This window comes from Patagioenas fasciata, chromosome 8 (genome assembly GCF_037038585.1).
Source record: "Patagioenas fasciata isolate bPatFas1 chromosome 8, bPatFas1.hap1, whole genome shotgun sequence".
NCBI lineage: Eukaryota > Metazoa > Chordata > Aves > Columbiformes > Columbidae > Patagioenas > Patagioenas fasciata.
This window is the reverse complement of record NC_092527.1, coordinates 7,363,909-7,387,586: the sequence shown is the minus strand read 5'-3', so window position 1 is coordinate 7,387,586 and position 23,678 is coordinate 7,363,909. Positions and strand designations below refer to the sequence as shown.

The window sequence follows — 23,678 nt, the reverse complement described above, 5'->3', positions numbered from 1 at the left end:
GCAAGAAAAATGAAAAACCGAGGGAGCTGGAGACAGTTATATGTCTTGTGCAAAACCCCTCTGGTTTCATTGTCTGGGCAGAAGAGATGAGAGATTGATTAGTTGCTTCTGTATTTTTGTGGAGTTTTTTTTCTTATGATCTCCAATTAGTTTTCAGCAGGCTGTGCTGCCAAAGGCTGCTCGCTGTCTGCAGGGAGGGTGGCTCGGGCAGCCCTGCAGTCCCAGGGCAGCTGTTGAGGGTCTGCAGCTTTTGAAAGAGCACTGTCTACTTTTTCTGCTTGTCTGCTTGCCCTTCTCTCCTGCCCGAAGCTCTCAGAGAAATGAAAGATTGGGAGGGTGTGCTACCCCGTTCCCCAAAAATGCCTTCTTACAGTTCCCTCTGAGCCACTGTATCTTCATCTTGGTAGATTTTTACTTTAAATTATCTTCTGAATGTTTGGGAGGCAATGTGATCTTCCTAGATGAGTGTTTTCAGAGTCTGACTACAAAGAATATTTCATAAAGCTAATTATACTATATGAAAGCTAATGAGAGTGTGTGTATTTTTGGCACTGCCCAGCAGGGAAGCTGACAGGACATTCCTCGCTTCGCCTCATTTGGCTTTTAACAACACAAAAACCTTTTTAACTTAGTCAGTGACTCACCCTGAGGCCATACTAAACCATCTTGTGGAAACCAAGTGAGTTACGCTCAGGGAAGCCCAGCAGAACCTTTTTGTGCCAAGAAGAAGCAGGACCCATCTTGTCCTCTCGCAAGAAGTTAAGCAAGCTTTTGGAGGATGGGATCTAACGGTGTCACTGCTGTCTGTGGGTAAGGGGAAGCAGGTGAAATTGAGGGCTCCTGAGCAATTACCTGGTGAGTCTCATTAAAGATTTTGTGCTGCAGTTCCCCCTCCGCTGCTCAGAACCGAGGACTGCTTGTGGTGTGAGTCTGCTCCTCTGCGTATCTCGGCACTGAGCGTTCCCTTGGTGCCAGCCTGCAGCTCTGCAGCACTCATACAACTACAGCAGCTGCTCCTGCCCTTTATGCTGGATTGGAGGCCAAGCAAAACATGTCTGTGGCTGAGGATGGTGTAAGGGTGTTTGTCAAGAGAGATTTATGCTTGTGAGAAGGCACAAGATAGCACGTCGGCGAGACAGATATTTACAGAGGGTGCAGCTAAATGAGTCCATTCTCTGAAGCACTTGTAGTTCCTACTTTAAAGTCAGTGAAGCAAATCAAAATAATTAACCAAGAAGGATGGTCTCTATCCAGAGCATTCTAATAGAAACAATATAACATCTCCCCCCACCTGAGCTGCATTACTCTGTTGTTTAAACAAAACAAACAGAGTGATTTTAGAACTTGAAAAGAAATGTGGTGTGGAAAGTAGAGGGTATTCCAGGCTGAGATGCATTTAATCAGAAGGGTTGGTTTTATTAGCCTAATTTCTAGCAAACGGTAATCAATTTTCCTTACTCAAGACAGTATTAACATTCATTTTGCTTAATAGGGAATAGCTAGTCACAGGTAAGTGGTGCTTAATCAGGTATTAAATGTAAGTGAAAACGAAACCTTTGGACTTTTAGTGAGGAAGCTGCCAAATCAGAGTTAATTTGGAGATGACTGAAAATGTCACGAGCACTTCAGTTCTTCATTTTTTAATTCCCTATGGTATTCTTATGTTTTAATTGTTTGCAGATGGTTCAGAAAGGCCTCTGAAAAGGGACGCAGTCCTCGAGCGCTGCATGAACAGACATGCACGTACCAGAAGGTCTGAGTGTTTCTGTCTTGGTGCACTCACTTCATTCACAAACATCTGATCTCCTGGGGAGATCAGGAGAGTCTGTGGGCTTGCAAGGAATGTGACTGTGTAAAGAATTGAACTTTTTGCTCCCTAGAAGGTCCTAATTCAGACCTTCATGCTCCCTAGGTTTTAAGATGATAAATAAAAAGATTTGGAGAAGATGTTTTAGATACAGGGAGGTGGCAACATCACACAAAACCACAATAGGTACAGTGAATTGTAGAGATAATTAATATTTGGCAGAGAAGGAACTGGGGGACAGAGTCTCTGAAGGGAGAGACCAGGGCACATCTAAGTGGATCTATAGATATAGGGGGCTGCCACCTCTCTCTCTGGCCCTGCTGCAGGTTTTGAGTTACAGCTCTTTCATCTCACATTGGTATGAATGTGCTGGATGAGAAGCAGTGGAGAACAAAACCCCAGGTAAATGGAGTTGGGTGTCTTTCTCCCACCTCACCTCCCTAAGCGTGCAGTCTTGGTTAGAGACAGCCTGCTGGCTGTAGATCAACTTCATTGTGACCTGAGATAGCAGTTCTTGTATTTAGCTGTTTAAAATTGTGCCCTGAATTGAGTAGGACCTGATAAATTATGCTTAGAGATGACTTATGATTATATAGGACTCTAATAATTGAAATGAAATATTTTCTCTTTGTGCACCTTGAAGGTGACATTCCTGTTGCATGTCTTGCAGCTCATATTTTAAATGGTGCTTTGCAAGGTAGTCTCTGACTTGTCATTATAGCAACTTAACTGTAAGGGTTGACCATGGACTATGGATGGATTTTTAGAAAGGCCGCATAACCTATTTGAAGGCATGTGGGAGAGTTACCTGTACTTCAGGAGGGGCTTGCAGTTGCTCAGTTAGCACCTGACCAAAGGGTGGATGTCCTAGGCTTGATCCAGCGCTCCCAGGTCATATTTCCTATGGCAAAATCACCCTCTGGGTTAGAGTTTATTTATATGGTACTTTTCCCCCCGTCATACTCTACAGCAACTAAACAGCAAGTCGGACAGTTGCGTAATGTTATAAGAGCTTTGTTAATTTATTTTTTCTTCCAAGACATTTAAGCTGAGCTGTCAAAATTTTCCATAAGGCAATCAGCTTGTATCGCTGTTTCTCCCCATGGATCTCTATCATAATGATTCTCTTAAGTCAAGAATAGAAAAAGAAATTGTTGTGAGTTCCTTGCAATTACCAGTCAACAACTTGATTTGATATCTACCAGATGTTCTCTCTCGTCTCTTGTCGCACGTCTCAGCCCTGGACCCCTGCTCTGCCTACATCAGCCTGAATGAGCCCTGGAGGAACACGGATCATCAGATAAATGGTTCCCACGGCCAGCCGACTTGTGACAGTCAAATCAATGGGGAGTGGTATCGCTTCACCGGTATGGCTGGTGATGCCATGCCCACCTTCTGCATCCCGGAGAACCACTGCGGCACCCATGCTCCCATTTGGCTGAACGGCAGCCACCCGCGAGAGTCGGATGGCATTGTCCCACGCCAAGCCTGCGCCAGCTTCAACGGGAACTGCTGCCTTTGGAATACCACAATTGATGTCAAGGCGTGTCCGGGCGGGTACTACGTGTATCACTTAACCAAGCCAAGCGTTTGTTTCCATGCATACTGTGGCCGTAAGTAACTGCTGAGATCCCTTTTCTGAAACCTCTTTGTCCCTGTGGTGCAAGAGAGGTAGTGAACATCCACAAATCCGAGAGAGGTGGTGAATGGTTTTTGCCTTTCTCACCCCGAATCGTGTCAGGCGACGCAGTGGGGGTGCTGACCTGTCTATAATGGATCGATTCACCTCCATGAATTCTGGCCTTTGTTCAACCAGCAGAAATCTCCTGTAGCTGACCTGGCCGCAGCGATTTAGTGCTCTCTGTGGGCCCTGTGGTTTGTCTTGGCATGCTACCAAAGCCAAAATTTGCATCTCTGACTTACAGTAATTAAACTAGATTGTTTCTCATCAGCTTCACTGGTTCAGCTTTCCTAATGTGGGCTAGATCTGTAACTGATGGACTCAATACAGGGCGACGCTGATGGTACAAATACAGCATATTCTGTGCACGCTCAGTGGTTTGTGCTGACAACATTCTTGTCGTGCCCTAGATTTTTATGACATCTGTGATGTGGTGGATTGCCAGGGCTCCTGTCTGGACACCAGTGACTGCACGTGTTCCCTGGGGACAACACTAGGACCTGATGGACAGACATGTCTTGGTAAGGATGGAAATAACTTGTGTCAGTTACTGATGCTTTCTTTGCACTTTGTTTCGTTGCTCTGTTGTCTTACCAAGCAGTAGAAAAAAGGAAAAGTATCCTGAGAGTTTTTCCCCCTTGCTGCCTAGAACAGGTCTTTGATTCTGTGACTGGCTCCAGCTCTCTCCCCACAGGATGGGCTGTGACATCACATGACTGAATACATTTGGGTGTCTCTGGAGACACACGTGGTCAGAGGCCAGGTTTGCTTTCTGCATGGTCCAGCTGCTGAAGACAGCCGCTTCACTGTCACAGCAGAGGCTTTGCAAGATTGCGGTACAGCCTCGTTGACATTCAAGAAAGGCTGTGCAGTCTCTTGTTAGAGCTTTCCTCTCAGCTGCTCTGTCAAATGCCTCTTTTCTCCAATAAAAGTTTTGCTGGCCAGCATAGGGCTGTGCACTGAGCTTCATCATACTTACTGCCCTTGTGGGGTGTTGTCCAGGGCCTGGGGTTTCACAGAATCCCAGAATGTCAGGGGTTGGAAGGGACCTGGAAAGCTTATCCAGTGCAATCCCCCCATGGAGCAGGAACACCCAGATGAGGTTCCACAGGAAGGTGTCCAGGCGGGTTTGAATGTCTGCAGAGAAGGAGACTCCACAACCTCCCTGGGCAGCCTGGGCCAGGCTCTGCCACCCTCACCGGGAAGAAGTTTCTTCTCAAATTTAAATGGAACCTCCTGTGTTCCAGTTTGAACCTGTTGCCCCTTGTCCTATCACTGGTTGTCACTGAGAAGAGCTTGGCTCTATACTCATGACACTCACCCTTTCCGTATTGATAACCATGAATGAGGTCACCCCTCAGTCTCCTCTTCTCCAGCTCCAGAGCCCCAGCTCCCTCAGCTTTTCCTCACACCGGAGATGCTCCACTCCCTTCAGCATCTTGGTGGCTGCGCTGGACTCTCTCCAGCAGTTCCCTGTCCTTCTGGAACTGAGTTTGAGGAGGTTACAGGTCACAGCACAACCTCAGTGGTTTTAGGCAGTGTGACAAGGTCCTGTTCACGAGGCTGGGAAGGGGTGGCCGTTGAGGAGCTGTAAAGCCACACTGACGGATAGGAAGAGGTGGCGCGGAGGGAGGAAGGGGTGCTAGTGTTTGGGGGAAGTGGGATCTCATCTTCGAGGCTTGATTTGGTGGAGAAGTTGAGAGCAGAGTTGTGTCTGTGGGCTGCCTAGCAGATGGGTTTCTTCCATGTGGACTATAGCTGACAAAGCAGGCGCGGGTGGTTTCTGTCTTCACACTCCTCATGTCTGTGGGCATTAGAGTAGGGGCCACCGTCGTTACAGTCTGTGGAGAGGGCAGCCTGACCCTGCTGCAGATTTACACTTGCTCACACGGATTCTACAGAATGTTTTTGCTAAAGCTGCCCCACATCTCTGCAGCTGAGTGGCTGGTTTGGCTCTCTCAGCTAACTAAAAGCATTTATTGGCTGCTTGTCTGTAAGACTTCTAGGCACAGAAGTGCCCTTGACAAGCACCAGCACTCAATAAATATGTGGCAGACATGCAGGAAAGGATTTCCTGCAGCAGGGAGGCTTGCAGGGTTCCTGAGTCCTGAGCCTGCATGTGCTGGACCTGCCTTCATCTCCCCATGGCCAGACCAGGCAGGATTTGTGCACTCTTCCTAATAACCTGGTGGTCCAGCGCCTCAGCTGTAATAATCACACTGATTTACTTACCTCTCTTGTATGGCTCACTCATCTTTCTGTTGTGCCGAGGAACTGCACAGTCGTATTTCTGAGAGCAACCATGTCAGCCTCCCAGAGAAACCAAACACATCTGTGTTAGCTTTTCCTATGCCTTTCCTATAGAGACAAGATAATATTCTGCCTTTCCCAGCTCATCCCAAGAGGGTGGCTGAAGATGCTGCAGTAATGTTAAGCAGCTCTGTCTATGAACCCTCCCCATGCTCGGCTGACTTCTCTTCAGTACATTATATGCTTTGAATCCCAGAGCAGAACTGCTGATCCTAACTTATATTTTCATTTGCAAACTTACTTAGGGGTTAGATTAAGTCTTCGAATTTCTGTCATGAATCCACCAACTCTGTCATCATCTTTGACCTCTTGAATACCTGCATCCATGTTGGACTCAGCCACGTTTAAAAGGGGTTCAGCACTCTCCTAACCCAGTCTTAAGAAAACCAGCCTGTGTCCCAGAAGTGCTGGTTGTCACTGATGAGGAAGAGCAAGGATAGATCTGCTGTGTGTTGTAGAGCTTGGAGGACCCAGCAGGTGCATTGCTGGGTACAACACTAGATGAAGGACTCCAGGACCTTCTAACAGCATCTCTGTGCCTTTGCCAGTAGCCCTTTCCCTCCTCACCCTCTGTTTTTAAGCAGCTTTAGTTTTATTGTTAGAAGGGAAAGTTTGGAGCCCGTCACATCTGTGTAAAGGGAAATGTCTCTCTGTGTCTCCTGGACTTGCTTTCTGCCTCCCAAAGCCGGGTACTAGCCATTTCTTTTGCTAAAAATATTCAATTCATGGCACTTGTGGAAAGAGATGACACCACCAGCTGCAAGCTGCAGGTACTGTGTATGTGTGGGACCGCTTACAGCTAAGAGAGCTCATCTCTGACCTGTCTCTTAAAACAATGTTTTTCTTTCTTTTTGGTTTTAAGCTGCTGACTTCTAGTCAATGGTAATTTCGAAGCTGTTTTGGTGGAACCCCATGTGAGCCTTAATGGATAACCTCAGCATTCTGGCCTACCTAAGAGGAATCATTAGTTTTGTGGCTCAGCGATAGCAATGACTGTCCCTTCCTCTCTATTTGATTCACTCTTTGCACACAGAGATTAAATCAGGTTGAAGAATGAGAACCTCAGAGAACAAAGTACCTTCAAAAAAAAACAAAAGGGCAGACAGGCATAGAGGAGCTTTAGCCTTTAAAACGGAGAAAATTAAGGGGAGTTTTCAGAGCTTTACCGAGAGATTCAAAAGTGTCTGGTGTGCTTCTTTCTCAGTAAAAACCCTCAGCACCCTGGAGTGCTCTAATCTAGAGCTGAATGCAGCCAGCACAGAAACGTGACACAAGTACTATTCATGGATAAGTGGCTTTAGGTTATAAAAGCTCAGTCCAGGCCTATTACAAGGTTATTCTGCAACCTTTATCCAGAGTCGGCTCCAGAAAGCATGGAATGCCAGCTCAGGCACTGCTCTTTCTTCTGAGCTTCTGAGGCAGGAGCCACGGCTCTGTGGAGGGTGCAGAGCAAAGGGGGCTGTTGTGGGGCAGTAAGGAGCCGAGTCCTCAGAGGGAGTAGCTCAGAACTGAGCTCTTCGTCTCCTCTTTGGTAGTGTCTGAGCAGCTCATGGTTGTGGTGGCCTGTGGGGCACCAGCGCCTGGGTTAGGTCTCACCATGCTGAGCTGACGTTTCTGTTCTGCAAGAACCACCTGAGCTTTCTGGGACGAGGAGCAGACCTGGGGCAATAAGCTGAAACAATGAAATTCCTCATGACATGACTTTTCTCTGGGAGGCTTCATGGGGTTCTTTAAAATGTTTTGGTTTGATTTCAGCTTTGTTTATAAGTTTGCAGCTGTTTTTCGTTCTTGCATCTTTATTTTGAAGTAAGAGTTGAATAATTTAAAATTGCTGTAGGATAGCTGGCCACACGTAGCAGTAGCAGATGTGATACAAAAATAGATGAGCTTTGGTTTTGACTGATTCTGATATTCACCTAGTTTTACCATGCAGTGAAGTCAGGTTAACTTAATTTTAATGTCTTTGTGAGTGAAGTGGGGAATAGTTTAGGATGAGAAGGGGGATTACTCACCTCTGTTGCCCTGATCCACATTACGAGGCCAGGAGAGCCAGTGCACGGTCTGACCAGCCCCTTTTTGCCAGCCCTGTCTTTACTGGGGGTCACGTTCTGACAGTGTGAGGTTTTCTTGCAGATGAAAATGAATGTGAGCAGAACAACGGAGGCTGCAGCGAATTTTGTGTTAACCTGAAGAACTCCTACCGCTGTGAGTGCGGGATCGGGCGCACACTGGGAAGTGACGGGAAAACCTGTGAAGGTGAGGTTTCAACTATCAAAGTCTGCTGGAAACTATGTACATCATTCCACTTCCCCTGCAGCACTGGTTCTCCCTTGGCTCCTTGCAGCTGGGATTAAATGTCACTCATATCACTCTTGTGGGGTTGTTACTGAAATACCATAATCAAGCAGAGAGGACTCTCCTCATTGTTCTCTCCGCCTTGTTCATTCCTCTTAGGATTTGCTTGTATTTATCTCCATGGGAGCAGAGGCAGCAGTGGATCCAAAAGATTGGTTGTCCAGACAGACCTGGTTATTGCTGGAGATGCTGGGATTTGGTTCTGGAGATTTGTATGATAGTTGTGCGGGGGCAGATTTAGCACTGCCGCGTTTTGACAGTGGGCTTTAGGTGTGGGGTAAAGCCAAGACTTTAGACTAGAGCATGAGGGTCGCTTGCCCTCCTGGAATAGAGATTGAGGAGAAGGGGTACCAGGCTGTAGACAGAAGCTAGATTGGAAATTAGGGCTGCATTTTGACTGTTTGCAAGTAATCAGTTGTGGGCTCTGCCGTGTGCAGCTGCTACAGTTACTGACAGTGGTGGCACAGCCAGGTTGAAAACCCTTGTTAAGTTTAGACAGGAAGCTTAGCAGGAGCTTAAAGACCAAACTGTAGGTTCGATCTGTTGTCACTAACAATGTACAAACATCTTCGAGCAGAAATATGAAAACCCAGCAAAAAATTGACTTGTGCCTGATGTTTTCTGTTGTCAGCTCTGAAGAGCACCATGGTGCCTCCCAGCCAAAGCTGCTGTGTGGAATATTCACAGATCCTGTGGCACTTCAGACTAGAGTAATAGCTATAACTGTGCCTCGCCTTTGAGCTACCAGTTGCCAGAACCGAATACATCTGCAGCCTGCATGCAGCCTCACGTTAGCTGCTGTGTGGTAGACATCCATGGTGCAGGGAGAGAGAGGGATTGCTGTTGTATTTTTGGACTGGACTCCACTCTTCTTCATAGTTCACTGACAGATGGCTCCAAGCTGCAGTTTTGGTCCCTGTTTTCCCCCTCTATGATACCGAAGCACGTTTCAGCTCGTGTCTGTGAAAATCTCCTGTCTGAGCTTTCTTAATAAAACATCCCTCATACAGACACTTCCCTGAGGAAAACTGCTGAGCAGAGCGCTCCTGAAGGACTGGTCATGTGGGGCCAAAAGTGATCTGTGGGCTTTGTCCCTTCCACGTCCAGCACTGAGCTGGTGGGTTGTCACGTAACCAGCTGTGCTACGTGACAGTTTTTATTCGTGAGGGCTGCACTCATCTGACAGGGCTGGAATAGGCTGTGCTTGGACACTCATTTATTTCTGCTGTTCCTGCAGCTGGATTTTAGGGCCTTTGATATATCATTTAATTTCTCCTTCTGTAAGAAGGATGGTGCTTTTCCCAAATGTAACACTGCTGCTGGGGACCTTTACAATCTTGTTAGTGAGTTTTATTTCTAAAGATGTGTCCTCAGCTTTGTGAGCCATTAGAGTATGTGATTTACTGTGAGCCACCCGACAGCTGTTGCTACAAAGAACAAATGCAAGAGCTTTAGCTTGATAATGTGAGCTGATGAAGCTTAGGAGGCTTAAGAGTATCTCAGAATTTCCCTTGCAGTGCTTCACCCACTACTTTGACTCTTGTGGAGTATTCAGGCTGTTGTTTTCCATACTATGTGCAGGCTTTAGTATGGGATTTTCATTCTTTTCTTAACATTTCGGTGAAAACCACACAGTCATTTCTGATGGCCAGCTGAGGGAGAAATATTCTTTATGTTATATGTACTATTGTTTTATTGAGAACATCTAGCACTACTCAGCATCCCAAATGGTTTAAAAAAAGTAATGAAGGTTATTTAAAAACAACCTGTTATTTTCTTTATAACAGAAAGCCAACAACAGCTGGAAATGACCTTACTTGCCTTACATTTTCAAGTCTTCAGAATGTATCTGGATGAGCTTTCAGGTTCTTTTCTGCAGCTGTAGTGGCTAGGAATTTTTTACATGAGAAGTCAGATCCTCAGAGAGATGCCTCACCTGAAGAGAAAAGATGTAAGAAAAGACATGACAAAACCTTCTATTGGCTGTGCTGCCCTCTCTCCTCTGCACTTCAGAACTGAGGAAAAGTAGGAAGGGAATCAGCCTTACCCTGTGAACTTGTGTTGTTCTGTCCCTGTGATAATGCACCTCAGGGCAGCCAGCCTCTAAGCCTAAAACTCACAAACTAAGAGAATTCCTGCTAAACAAAGCCCTACCAGCAGAGTTTTGTCCTCAGCCTACAAAGCGGGGATGCAGGAATCCAGCGTCACCACCTCCATCCCAACTGGGAAGCCCACAGACCAAGAGCGTGTCATCTTCTCTCTGGTCTTCCCTGGTGGGGATAGGAGCTGCTGCCTGTCAATCTCTCCTCCCCAAGACACCTCCCCTGCAAATCCCAGGGCTCTAATTCAGGTGCTGACTAAAGGACTGAGTATGGTTCCGCATGTTACAAGTTTTAAGAGGATTTTTCACCCACCTTTTGAAGTAAGAAACAATATAAAAATTTAGTTTAAGTAGATCTTTCAGAAATCAGAAAGGGCCAAGCTGAAGACTGCCTATTCAGCCACCTTATGTATGGCAGCTATAGCCTGTGATTGAATTTGGTAAGCTTTTTCACAGAATTCCTTATAAACTTCATGGTAAAATGGTAAACGTGGGAAATTGTACCATTAAAAATAGGTTTCCAGCGCATTTTCTTGGAAGCAAACTTTCACTGTGCTGGTGCCTTTGAGGTCTGTGTTGGTCACACTGTTAGTCAGCCAGGAGTACATGCTGGAGCCTGCGTAGCTGCTGGCAGAACAGAATGCGCTGATTTTCCTTGGTTTTTTTCAGAAATTGAAGGCTGTCACAATAACAATGGAGGCTGCAGTCATACCTGCATTGAAGTGGAGGACAGATACCAATGTGAATGCCCAAGGGGGCTTGTTCTGTCAGAAGACAACCACACTTGCCAAGGTAGGTCAGCAAAATCTCTGACAGCTTCTGTTCCGTGAATGTCAAAAGTATGTCTCAAGGAACTTTTCTTCATGTTTTTATTGTGTTCTCTTAGTCTGTCCTTTCCAGTGTGGTTAATGGAGCTTTGTAGTTAATGACAGATCATCTAAAACCGAGACCCTGGAGACATTGCTCTTTTTATCACATAGGACCCAGCTGGGTGCATCTTGCATCACAGACACTTTTGGCAGTATTCGCTTACAATGAAGATTGCTAACATCTCCTATTGCTCTGCTTCAGCTGTGTATGCCTTTGCCAGTTTTATGCTATTGGAACTGAAATTTTGCATGCTTCAAACTGGGCTTTTAAAATTTCGACTAAAGTGGTTCAGTCCCTTCCAAGAATGGGGGTTAGAGAGGTCTTTTTCCCCAGGTAGCCTTTCCATTAACCATTCCTTTGTCTTGAACTGTTTCTGATACTAGTTTCTGCTTTCCCTTGGAAAAGTGCCCGGGGTAGCATCTGAAAATTGACTGTTGCTTCTGCTGCAGAGAGGCAAGAGCAACGTTATCCTTGGAAGACCTTCCATCAGAACTTTATTCCTGTATGCAGGGCATCCTTCTTGCTTCCTCACTTGCACCTATAGCATGCACACAAAATAAACATGTTCCCTGGTTTGGGTTGCAAGAGCTGAATGAAATTTCCTTTGCAAATACTTCCAGGCTCCTAGGTGCCAGTTTAGCTCCGTAGCATGGAGTAAAGGATGAGGGAAAAGTTCCTGATGGCACTGAGAGTTAAGCAGAAGGTCTGTAGCTCCTCATGCAATGACTTCTTACAGTCTTGCACCTGAGGTTCTTCTGGGTCTCATAATCCCACAGCTAGCAAAGCCCCGTTGAGGTGCTGAAAGCAAAGGTCTTACAGAGAAGATGCTGAAGGGACATTAAGTCAAAACTGTGTGTTGAAGAGACCTATGTGGGCATGCAAAAGGCAGACAGGGTAATTCTTTCTGGGGGGCCTCATCTGACTTGCCTGGCCACTTCTCAGAGCTATCAGGCTCAGCACAAAGCTGGAGGAGACGCAGTACTGTTCTGGTAGAGACAGACCTTATAGCTCTCTGCTTGTGTTCTGCCGTGGTGGGCCCGTGAAGGATGTGTGTGGTTGCTTTCAGACATCTCCATGGGAACTTGCTAATGGGCTGGACTAAAATGCAATTAAAGGGAGCCTGCCATGGACTAATTCACTCGGGCTTTAGTTAATACCAATGAGCTGATATTACTGGGTGTGCTCAGAATCTCCTGTGGTCTGATGTGTTACAGAGTACCCAGACATCAGTGAGAGGAATAGATCCAGACTTCCTGGTGGCCAACAGGGCAGATATACCTCAGAGGGGAGGTCAGAAGGATTCTACTTGATGATATTTCTGCTTTTTAAGCTTTTTAGAAATGCAGGGTATTGTTTTCAGGGGTGAGCACTGCACACTTGGGATTCGGTAGTGCTTACTGCTCCAGCAGAGCCTGGTGGGGAGGAGGAGATGAAGATTTCCAAGAGCTGTGATTATACTTACCGATTGAAGGTCTGATTGATGGATACAGGCCAAAAAAGAGCAATGTTCTTCAGTCCTGGCTCCCTGAGGCAACCCCAACAGGGTTAGAAGGCCGTGCATTTCCCAGCCAGTGTTTCTCCTTGTTCTGAGGCTGCTAATGAGAGCAGCAGCACGGCCGGGTGCCAAGCTGGAGCTCGGGATATGGCATCTCATAAAGCAAGATTGCTTAAATTTATGTCCCCACGCAGTGGTCTGCAATTTTGAGCAGATATGTCAGAATATATCTGGAACTGTACCACACAATTTTTTATGGCTTCTAATCAGGTTTATAGTGATACAATTAACAATGCAGGGCAGGCACAGTTGCCTGAAGCAATTGGATCTGCAGCCTATCAACCACCCCCTGCACTGTCTCTACCTTCAGAACAAACATTAATCATCTTCCACAAGAAATCACATCCTTGGCTACAATTTTCTCACAAAGATACCAGCCAAGGAAATGTTTGGAACTTTGCAGACTGTTCTAGTACCTCACCCCTTTCTGAAATGTGATAGTGAAATGCTTTTCTCCCCTCTCCCATGCTCAAGCCTTGTGTGTGGCTAACCAGGGTACAATGGTGTATTTATTTGTGTTCGGAGCTCCCCAGCCCCAGAGAGCCTGTTCTGCTGAGCAATCTGTACAAGAAGATAAGCCCTGCTCCAAGCAGCTGTGCTTTGAACGGCCAAGGGAAGGAGCCACAGGCTGGACTAGGAACATGGTGCCAATAACAGCAGACAGCAAAATGAGTGTTGGACTTGCAGGCGTTGGTGCAGAGCAGAGTTTAAAGCAGTAATGAGGAGGCTTTCCAAGCACTTAGAGATGCTCTGCGGTGTATGAGGGTGAAGAACTGAAACGTTTGACTGGCAGACATGGGTGAGACCCTCGGGAGCCATGCAGGCTGGGGTGAGCCCAGGGCAGGGATGCAAGAGATGGAGGCTGACGGCAAGGCAGGAGAGTGCAGCTCTGTGAAGGGATGCAAGAAATCATAGTTAAAAGAAGATTCCTGGATGCCCAGGGTAACTAATTTCTGCCGGGCATCTCAGTCCTGGCAGTCAGGACCTTGTCACTTCTCCTGGAATAAGGTGTTTACGTAGAATCACAGCTACCACACCAGCTTATTTTCAGCTCTCCCTGCGGTGCTGCTGCAGCCTGTCTTGGTGGCATCAGGCCTGCTGGGTGCTGAACCACGCAGTACCTCTGCTTGCAGCACCGCTGTTAAATTGGTAGAACTGAAGCACTGTTCTCGGTATTGATTACTTGTCTGTGTACAAATGCCTAGCGTGGTTTGAATTGAATTACCAGTTACTCTGAGACAGTCGCTATAAGGAGCTTCCCAGAGTGTTTTCCCAGATAGTGATGAGTTGGCTTGAAACAAAATTGGATCTGCTCACAGGTTTCATTGCTTGTTTCTGTGCCCAGGTGGTGGAGTGCACACAGACAGCTCCTGCAATACCAGAGCAGCGGTTAAGTAGGTGTCTCCTCTTTCTTCCCCTTTGTGCCAATCAAAGAAATTTAGAAACAGAGATAACCTGAAGTAAATTGGTCTTGAACTTTGGAGAACTGCAGCTGGGATCCAAATTCTCTTGCCCTGAATGACACCTTTATAAAAACATTACATTTTCTTATTCATCAAGAAGTCACTAGAACAGTGAAGCTTTAAATCCAAATAGAACCAATCCATTCTCCAAAGGATATTCATCTCTGCATTGCACCATCTTCTCAAAGTCCCTTTGTCTCATTATGAGCTTTGCCATTTGGCATGCTCTGTTAGTCCCACTCGCTTATTCCCACTTGCCTTCTACTGCGGATGAAGGAAAAGTTAAGGTAATTCTTAAATTTTCTGTTCTAAACCAGCTATGTCATGATGAGAGCACATCGCTTTGGACACACTGCACGCATTTTAGCATATCACCTTGAAAAGATCAACTTTTAATAAAAAAGACTCCCTGCAGGTACACAGTAGCTGATATAAATATTATATTTTAGCTGGGACGTGATAAATTTTTAAGGGGGGCAAAACACGTGTTTTAGCAGCGTGCCGTGTATCCAAGATCCAAAATACCGGATTACATCATTAACTTGATCGAAACTAAGGGAAGGCAGATGATATGAATGTCAAGGATTGAGACTCTAGTTAATTTTAGGAAAAACCTTGGGGAACAACTATATTTGCGAAAAGTTTGGTCATGTGATTTTAAAATATGGTAAATGGAAATTCTGGAAGAGGGTTGTTCTTCTGGCTGAGAAGAGACCAGAATATATTTGCTTGTCCTGTATCTAACTGAATAGATATGTGTACACCCAGGGAAAATTTATATATAAATTACTTTTTTATTGAAGATTATTCCTTCTTTCCTTTTTCATTTTGTCCGATCTGTGTTTTGTCTACTTTTTATGTAATGGAATTTAATTTTTAAAAGTTCACATGGAGATCTGTAATAAAACTCGAAGGCTGGAAGGAGGTTGGAATGAATGAGATAATTGGGTTTGTTTGTCAGAGCTGGGTTTATTGCTTATAAAAATATTTGTATGGTATCTTGAGGTGCTTCCATTTTAGCTTGACATCTACATGGATTTACTCTGCTTTGTTTTGACATGTTCTGGCTTTGATGTCAAACCTGATAAAGGGTCTTAAAAATGGCATTGCCTGGAGTGTTGTGAATTTAATATCCATATGTGCGAAAGGCTCTTCCCAGGACACAGCGGTGGAAGAGACATCAAACAAACCTCTACTGAGTATGCAGTATAGCTGGAAATACTGTGTAGCTAAGTGTCTGCTGCAAGTATAGCGGTCATCGTCGTCGTCTTCTGTGGCATCTCTGTGCCAGGAGAGTTTGGGGCAATGTTTGTGTTGTGTAGATGGGAATTCAAGACAAGTAGTTAGATTACTGTGCTTAGGTAGTACCTTAAAGGTCGCATATGACTGCACTTTCTTTCCCCTCTCAGTAATTGGTAGAGCCCTTCCCTACTTCCCTGATACTCCCTCATAGTTGTGTAGTGCAGACTGTTATTCTGGGGACTTTTCTCGTAGTTCCAGTGCTGTGCAAGTCCAGCTCTATTGAGGTGAGCATCCCGAAGGACCTGGTTGGAGGCCTGGACCTTTCTCTCATCAACACTTCATGCAAAGGAGTGTCCAATGGCACTCACGTCAACATCCATTTCTCCTTGAAGTCCTGCGGAACTGTTGTAGATGTATGTATACCCACTGCTGTCTTTTCTCTTGGGGTCTCTCAGATTTGGGGACTTGGCTATTACCTACTTGGGGAATAAAGCTGATGTAAGTGGTGTGTGCCTGTCAGCATGGGCACTCCTTTCTGCTCGCCCAGCACTTCACAGAGGCAGCTTCACTGTCTTTCTGGTGCAGAAAGCACAAATGGTATCACTCTTTACCCTCATGTTGAGACAGAATCTGGTTCCCCAATAATGTTTGAAAAGTTATACTGGCAACCAGTCAGGAACCGGAGAACTCATCTTAGCAGATGAGTAGCAACTGGAAGCAAATTCCTCTGCTTCATGCAGGAGTACAGTGCATCAAAGTTGACAGCAACCTGATAGAGGCCCTTAGGTTGTAGTTGAGGGTGAGCATCGTTCTGGTCACAGCATATGAGTTCACAAGCTGTACTTTCAGTGGCTAGTTTATGTCTGAGCTTCCTGAACAAGGTAAACTTGGCTGCTAGTCTGAACTGAGACGTCTTTCTCAATGATCTCCTCTTTCCCTTAAACTCCTTTCTTTGCTGCAGGTAATAAATGATAAAATCATTGCCACCAATCTAGTGACCGGCTTGCCAAAGCAGACTCCAGGAAGCAACGGGGACATCATTGTCCGCACCAGCAAGCTGCTGATCCCAGTGACCTGCGAGTTCCCACGCCGGTACACCATCTCTGAAGGTTATGTGCCCAACCTCAAGAACTCCCCCCTGGAAATCATGAGCCGCAACCAGGGCATCTTTCCCTTCACTCTTGAGATCTTCAAAGACAAAGACTTTGATGAACCCTACAGGGGTGCTCCTCCCACCCTCAAGCTTCGGGACTCTCTGTACTTCGGGATCGAACCCTTGGTACACGTCAATGGACTGGAGACACTGGTTGAGAGCTGCTTTGCCACTCCCACCTCTAAAATCGATGAGATCCTGAAGTACTACCTGATTCAAGATGGGTGAGTTCACTGTTCCCTCCGTTGCTGGCCGTTAGATGGTAACTGGCAGGGGAGCTAAGTCACGTTGTCTGTGTGATGCAGGAAATGCTGTAACTTCTCTACGGAAGCCTGTCTGCTGTGTTCCTAGCAACAACCAGCAGCCAGGCCATCAAGCTGAAAGCCCCTCTCCCATCAAAAGTGATTGGGAGAAACAGCAGGAGGTGGTGAAACAAGTTACTCCAAGCGTGGCCTTTACAGGACATATTTTCCTCTAACTAGGCTTGTGGATAATTGAGTTGGCTCCAGCGGAAAAGATATCCTTCCTGATGTCCTCTCTCTGCCAGCCTGCAGAGTGCCAAACCAATCGGCATAACCCCCCGATGGCTCCATGCCACTGCCGCGCAGCCGCTGCAGCAACTGGAGCAAGTGTCTTAATTTTCTCATAATGGCTTTATTATAACGGGAGCCAGAAGACTCCATGGCTGGTTCTGGCTGGAGCTTCAGGAGCTCCCCTTGCTTTTCTCTCTCTCTGATGCCTGTCAATGCAGTAAGCTTAGGGTCTCTCAGTTTGGTTGTAATTTTCTGAGGCATTTGTGTTTAGTGATCTTTCTAGGATACGCTAGTAAAAAAAACTCAGAAAGGATTTGTGGGTTCAGTGTAACGGGTTTTGTGTCATTACTGTGGGCTCTGCTGTGACTCCGAAGATGAACCTGTTTTTCAGACACTTGATGGGTGCTAACGTGACAGTGCCACAGTGCAATGTTGCTGTGGAGTGTTTCCATCCAGCAGTGCCTGGCAGCTTAACCAGACAACTCTGTGGAAATGTCGCATTTGGAAACCAGTCTGCTGCCCTCTAGGGAGGAAAGTCCAGCCACAGTAATCTCTAAGACATACCCAAGTGTCAGAGCCCAACAGTCAAGGGACTGAGAGCTCATGTAAGTCCGTTGTTCTGTCTGCCAAACTATCTAATGAGGACAACAATTATTTCCTCAGCTGCCAGGCTGTCACCCACCGTTACAGCTGGTGGTGACAAGTGCTACGTGATTGTCTTGTAGCAAAAGGGTTCTACAGAGTACAGTACACAAAAATACTCTTTTCATTTCTTTCTGACAAAGCTTTCAGCATTAGCTTGCTTTCCTTCCATCCTAGGCTGCAGTTCTGTTCCTGGCATTTCTGGGGTTTATAAGCAGATCTGTAATGGAAGGATTGATTTATTGACTCCCTGGCTTGGCTGTTCCTGCGAACTCTGTAAACAGTCAAGGCTCCAAACATGCATTCACTTCCCACCTTGACTGAAAATGGTGGGATTCAAACCAGTGGCCAAAACCTGAGATGAAGGGAGAAGGCAGAAAATGTCATATCTTGAATTTACCGCAGCACTACTCAGAGGATTTACAGCACCAGCAGCCCCTTTGGTACCATTATCCTGCAGAGGGCATTAAAACTTCACTGATGGACTGGAGCCTCGTTCCTCCTGCTCGGTTCTCCAGCCATCACTGCAGCCCCCCTGATCTGTGCTGTGTTTAAATGGATCCACTCACTTAGACCAAAGGCTGATGATCTGCCATTGAGCTAACTGGAGTTTGTTTTCTCTGCGTGCTCGCGGCAATTAAAAAGTAAAATTAGCTGAGTACGCTGCTGATTTCTCCCTGTTCCAAACAGTTCTGTAATAACCCAATTTCTTTCTATCAACCTAGGCCCAAAAGCCCAAGGCAATAAAGATGGGATTTTTAAATGTTTGATTATGTAGCATCAGGCCTGCAGGAGTTAACTGGAGCTCCCAGAGGTAAACACTGTGTAAATTTGAGGGGATATACCTTAGCCTGAGGATGGGAAAATTCCCTCTCCTGCTTTTTTCCCTGTTAATTCTCCAGCTGGCAAGAGGTGGGAGCCTTTTTCTCTGGGACTCCTCAACCTTCTCCCTATGCTGATTTGACCGTGCTGGAAATCAGGGTTTTCCTAGGTCCCTCCCTGCTGTCTCTGTGACAGCCTGTACTGCTGCTAGCCCAGCCTGTCAGCCCCAAGGCAGCTCTCATCTCATTCTTCGTTATTCTCAAACCAAAAATAAAGAAAAGGCATTGACTGATTGCACAGGCGATAAACACTGCAGCTCCCTGGGGCATCAGAGCAAGGTTGTGTCGCTGAGGGCAATCCCTTGTAATGCGATGTGGCCGGGAGCTGTGATTTATCTGAGCATGATGTGCTTAAGGTAGTTCCATTGCAAGGCTCGTCTTGTTCCACCTTGGGCGGCCGAGGTGGTGATTTCATTCTCCAAGCCCTCCTCTCTACCCTACAGCCCGCCAGCGAGAGGGCCAGAGCACAGTTCCCATGGCACAGCCGCTCTCTGCTCCTGACCTGAGCACATTCTGCCCAGGAGAGGGACGTTTGAGTCACTCGTTTTCCTTCCATACCTGTGCTCCCTGCTGCCTTCTCACCTCTCTGAGGTGGGAAGCAGGGGCTGGGGGGTTCCTAGGAGAGGGTGGGATGTGGTATGGCCCCATGCACAGCACAACAGGGCTTGACCAGGGAGGATTCTGAGCTCTTTTTTCTCATGCGTTGCAGCACGACATACTCAGCATGCTTGGCTCCACGTATCCCCGTTTCTTCCTTGTTCTTCCATCTTCCCTCTCCCTAGCCCCAAACCAGTAGGTTTCTTGCCACCAGAGCAAAGAACCTTTGGAGAACCTGGGATTTAGGAGTCATTCTGAGCCAGTGTCCAAGAAGCATCACAGTTTCTATGCTCGCAAGTGAGGACATGCCTATGAGTTGACTTTATGACCCCAAAGCTTGGCTGGTCACTTATGAAAAATCTTTAACTGTCATTCTTGACAATCAGATGCCTTCAGGAATGCTACTTTTAAAAGCAGTCTTATCCTAAACAACTTACATCTAGTGTCTGGCCTCAAGGGGAAGGAATCTATGTCAATATTTCTAGATGCACAGTCTTAATTTATTAGCTCCCCTTGGATACCTTTTCATCTATGCCTCCCAGGGCAAGTTAACTAGACAAGTGCTGCAGACAGGGATATCCCCCTTCAGACTGTGACCTCCATTGGCTTAGAAAAGCTACAGAAATATGTGGTGGTGAGAATAACGTTATAATCAGACCAATACTTAGTGCTTCCATGAACACGCACTGCTCTACTGCACACAGAGAAGGACCGTTTTGGGAGGGATGGCAGAGCTCTCACCCACGGAGCCCCGTCAGCCAAAAAGCATAGAGATTTCCAAACGCGCGTTCTGTGAAAGCAGAGCTACGTATAGATGTGGGGTTTGCTGCTGTTTAATAATTGAACATGTCAAATGTCAGCATTTCTGACAACGCCTTACATATTTCTGGTGTAAAGATGGAACGCAAAAGCAGCACGTGGGCCTCTCAACATGGCTACAGCTTTGCAGTAGGCAGCAGTAAATATCAAACCACTGTAACTTTTTGTCTGACTGTTTCTCTGTCGAACTGTAAACAGGCTGTAATAGTTTATAAATAGACTGCACCTGAAACATAACTTTTTATAAAAGTGGTTTGTTTTATTGCAGTTCTGTGACCTCTCACATGACTCTATAGTGCTAGTGATGGAGAAATGGAAATTATTAATTTTAGCTGTGGTGAATTTGAGGTGTCTGATCAAGTCCAGCGGGAAGAAAAATATAAATGTTTTAGAGCAAGATAGATCGTGGTTTTTTAGAAGTATCATCTGTGATATTTTAGTAACATGGGTAACAGCCTATTCATTTTAAGTGTGATTTATGTACAAATACGTGTATGTGCAGAGCATACGTAACACATTATATACTGTCTATACAGCATATACTGTGTTGCTCACTGCAGACCGTTGCACAGGAAGGTGAAATGAGGACAGCCGTGCCTGCAGCTCTCTGGCAGCGCGTCTGCCGAGGGGACCGGACTGTGTCCTGCCAACTCCTTGTCCTGAGCTGTTCATGTCTGGAGATGCCATTATCATCACTGGTCTTTTTACCCATCGTTCCCCAATTTTCTCCTGTGACCAAAGAGGAAGTAACATGGACTGAGACAGCCGGGACCTCCTCCCCTTTCTCTGGCTGAATAGGCTGGGATGTTTTTTCTCTTTCCATTTCTGGGAAACCCATTAAAGCTTATTCCTCTGCTTTCCTCAGCTGCGTTTCTGATGATTCCGTGAAGCAGTACACGTCAAAGGACCATCTCGCCAAGCATTTCCAGGTTCCTGTGTTCAAGTTTGTGGGCAAAGACAACAAGGTAAGTTCCAAAATCACCTATTAGATATTGCATCAGCCCTGATCTGACTGAAGAGTCTCAGCAGAGAGTTGGCTAACACTAGAGTGCAAATGGTCGGCCCAAGGCAGATGCTGCTCTGCCCGTCCCAGCAGTTGTGTCTTTCAGGAGCCCGACACACTTATTTTAGGAAAGAGTGATGAAAACAACTAAAATAAAATAGAAAGGACAGTTGTGGAACGTCACTGCGATAGCAGGTTAAAATAATTGTTGTTTATAGGGTAGTCTTAGTGGACTTGTATGCTGGGAGAGAAAAGCGTTCCCAGTCACCAAACAGAAACCTGTTGAGTTAGGCACGTTACGCAGTGTCCTATCTTTAAAACATGACAGTCTACAGTTTTGAATCTCTTCCATCTTATATCTTTCCCCATCTCTTGTGAGTATAGATACCAGGTTTCCAGATACAAAGCTCCTGTACTGTTTAATTCCAGGTGAAACCAGGCCATCCAGGCTGGTGGTGCACTGGGGCAGAAGCTTTGTAGTGGGAGGAGAGTTGAAGGATAATGCCATTTTCCTAATGCAAATACCTTTGCTTTTCTGTGCTAGAAGAAGTCAGGTCTTTCTGTCACTGTTGTGATGCTCAACCAATGCTGCTTGCTCCAAAAGGCATAAAGCTGCCTATCCAGTTCCTGGAGAGCCTCGGGAGGGTTAAAACAGATGAGATCTTTCCAAATTCAGAAATGTTGCCTGGCCGGCTGGTTGCCACTGCTGCCTCCAGCCTGCATCCTCCTGGCCTGTGCAATGGATTTTGCTTCAAACTTTCACCATTGACCAACGAACCATTCACAAATATTTCCTTTCCTAATTGCTGCTTGCAGGGGTCTTGCTTATTCTCCTTGTCATTTAGAGGGCAGGGAGCAGCAATCCTTTAGTGTGCTGAGAGAAAAGGCAGCTGTCTGCCTGCGCTTTGTGTTCTCCTTCTCCCCACTGCTACCAGTCTTAGCCCTCAGCAACCTGCGTTTTCCTCCTTTGCCCCTCAGTCTCCTAGCTTCATGTTTTCTCAACTTGCATCAAATTCTTCCTTGTGTTTCCATCTCCTTGTGGGCCTTCATGCCTTCTTGGCCTGCTTCCTACCATGCAGCTCCTACCAGTTCATGCGAGCATTTCCAAGCTTATTCTGGACATTTTCATCCCTTCCTCTGGAGCATAATTTCATGCTTTCGTATTCCGTGTCTCGCCCTTGGCTAACAGACAGATCATAGAATCACAGAATGTCAGGGATTGGAAGGGACCTCAAAAGCTCATCCAGTGCAATCCCCCCGCTGGAGCAGGAACACCCAGATGAGGTTACACAGGAAGGTGTCCAGGCGGGTTTGAATGTCTGCAGAGAAGGAGATGCCACGCTCTAAGATCTCAGCCAGGCACTTAGAAAATGTCCCCTTTCCTGGGCGCATAAGAAAATGGAGCAGCCAGTTTGGTTGGGGATGGCAACAGTGGATAAAGACCTTATTGAAATGGATTCTGATTCCCAACACCACGCGTTGACTTGGCCTGCTGTCTTGCCACCCTCCAGGAGGTGTTCCTGCATTGCCGCATCCTCGTCTGCGGGGCGCTGGACGAGAGCTCTCGCTGCGCCCAGGGCTGCCGGAGGCGGGTGCGCAGGTCGGCTGCGACTGAGGAGGAGGAAGAGGAGGAATCTGGTCGCGGGGCAAACCACATCCTGACAGGTGGCCCCATCAGAATAGATTTTGACGACTAAAACCCACCCACTGGAGCAGCATCTCTGCCCAAGACCAACCTTCCTTATCAATGCCTTTTTTTGTGGTTGTTTGAGAAACAAGGGGTGTTTGGTAAAGCCCCACTTGAACCTCAGGACTTGTTTCCCTAACTGCGTGGTGATTATTTGTGATTTATGTTTGGCACACTGAGTGTGACCTGGACTGCAGAACAGTTTGATTTTTACCTGCATTTCTTACCAACAACCCTTTGGTTGAAGGGAGCCTATTGCTTTGCAGGCCTTAAGTGTTACCCAACTTTGTCTTTCCCCGTATCCGTCTGCAGGCTCCACAGGACCCTCTCATTGACTAAAGAAATGTTATTCAAGCCGTTCTTTCATCAGACAGTACAAATAGTATCATAGCTGAACGTGTTTGCTATGCAATTCTGTGAATGATGCTGAAGCTGAGATTTTGGATGAGCATTAATAAAAATATGTATAAAAATATATATCTCGTAACATGTAAGATCCTTGGAGCTGTAAAATGGTTGTTGCTACAGGCAGCTAAAGCTCAGATCTATCACAGACACATTTAAATGTTATTTCTAAGTAGTAAAAGGTATTTAATAAAACTTGATTTTTTTTTTAGTGTCTTTTGATGATTGCGTGCAGTTTAACACTCTTGCATTTAGTGTATCATTATTTTTCTCCCACTTCTTCCCGCATCAAAACTGTGGTGCCTTTTGTAAGTGCTATAGCATCTTGATTGTAAGAAAAAGACCATTAAACATTTATCAACCCCCCCGCTCCCAAGTGTGACGCTGCCAAGTCTTTGTTTGAAGGTTGCACTGCATTACCCTGGTCTAGAGAGGCTGTGGCTTTGACGGAGGGATTAGAGGAATGCTCGTTAGGTGTTTACAACAATCATTTGTAACGTGGGTAGTCCTCAGGACAGTTGTCCCCAGCAAGCCTGGTGGCAGGAGATGTGGCAGCGTTGTCTGAGTGACTGTG

General features: G+C 46.2%; 1 protein-coding gene across 2 annotated transcripts in view; it reads left to right on the top strand.

Moving 5' to 3' along the window:
- Window positions 1-23,474, top strand: part of OIT3 (oncoprotein induced transcript 3) — a 29,275-nt gene extending 5,801 nt beyond the window's left edge. For both annotated transcript variants that reach the window (XM_065842939.2, XM_065842936.2), the window contains exons 2-9: window positions 3,046-3,420; window positions 3,899-4,009; window positions 7,932-8,054; window positions 10,924-11,046; window positions 15,637-15,797; window positions 16,346-16,761; window positions 20,875-20,974; window positions 22,524-23,474. In XM_065842939.2, coding sequence (XP_065699011.1) covers window positions 3,177-3,420; window positions 3,899-4,009; window positions 7,932-8,054; window positions 10,924-11,046; window positions 15,637-15,797; window positions 16,346-16,761; window positions 20,875-20,974; window positions 22,524-22,709 — 1,464 coding nt within the window. In that variant the 5' untranslated portion in view covers window positions 3,046-3,176 and the 3' untranslated portion in view covers window positions 22,710-23,474. The remainder of the gene's footprint in view (window positions 1-3,045; window positions 3,421-3,898; window positions 4,010-7,931; window positions 8,055-10,923; window positions 11,047-15,636; window positions 15,798-16,345; window positions 16,762-20,874; window positions 20,975-22,523) is intronic.
- The last annotated feature ends 204 nt before the right edge of the window (window positions 23,475-23,678 follow it).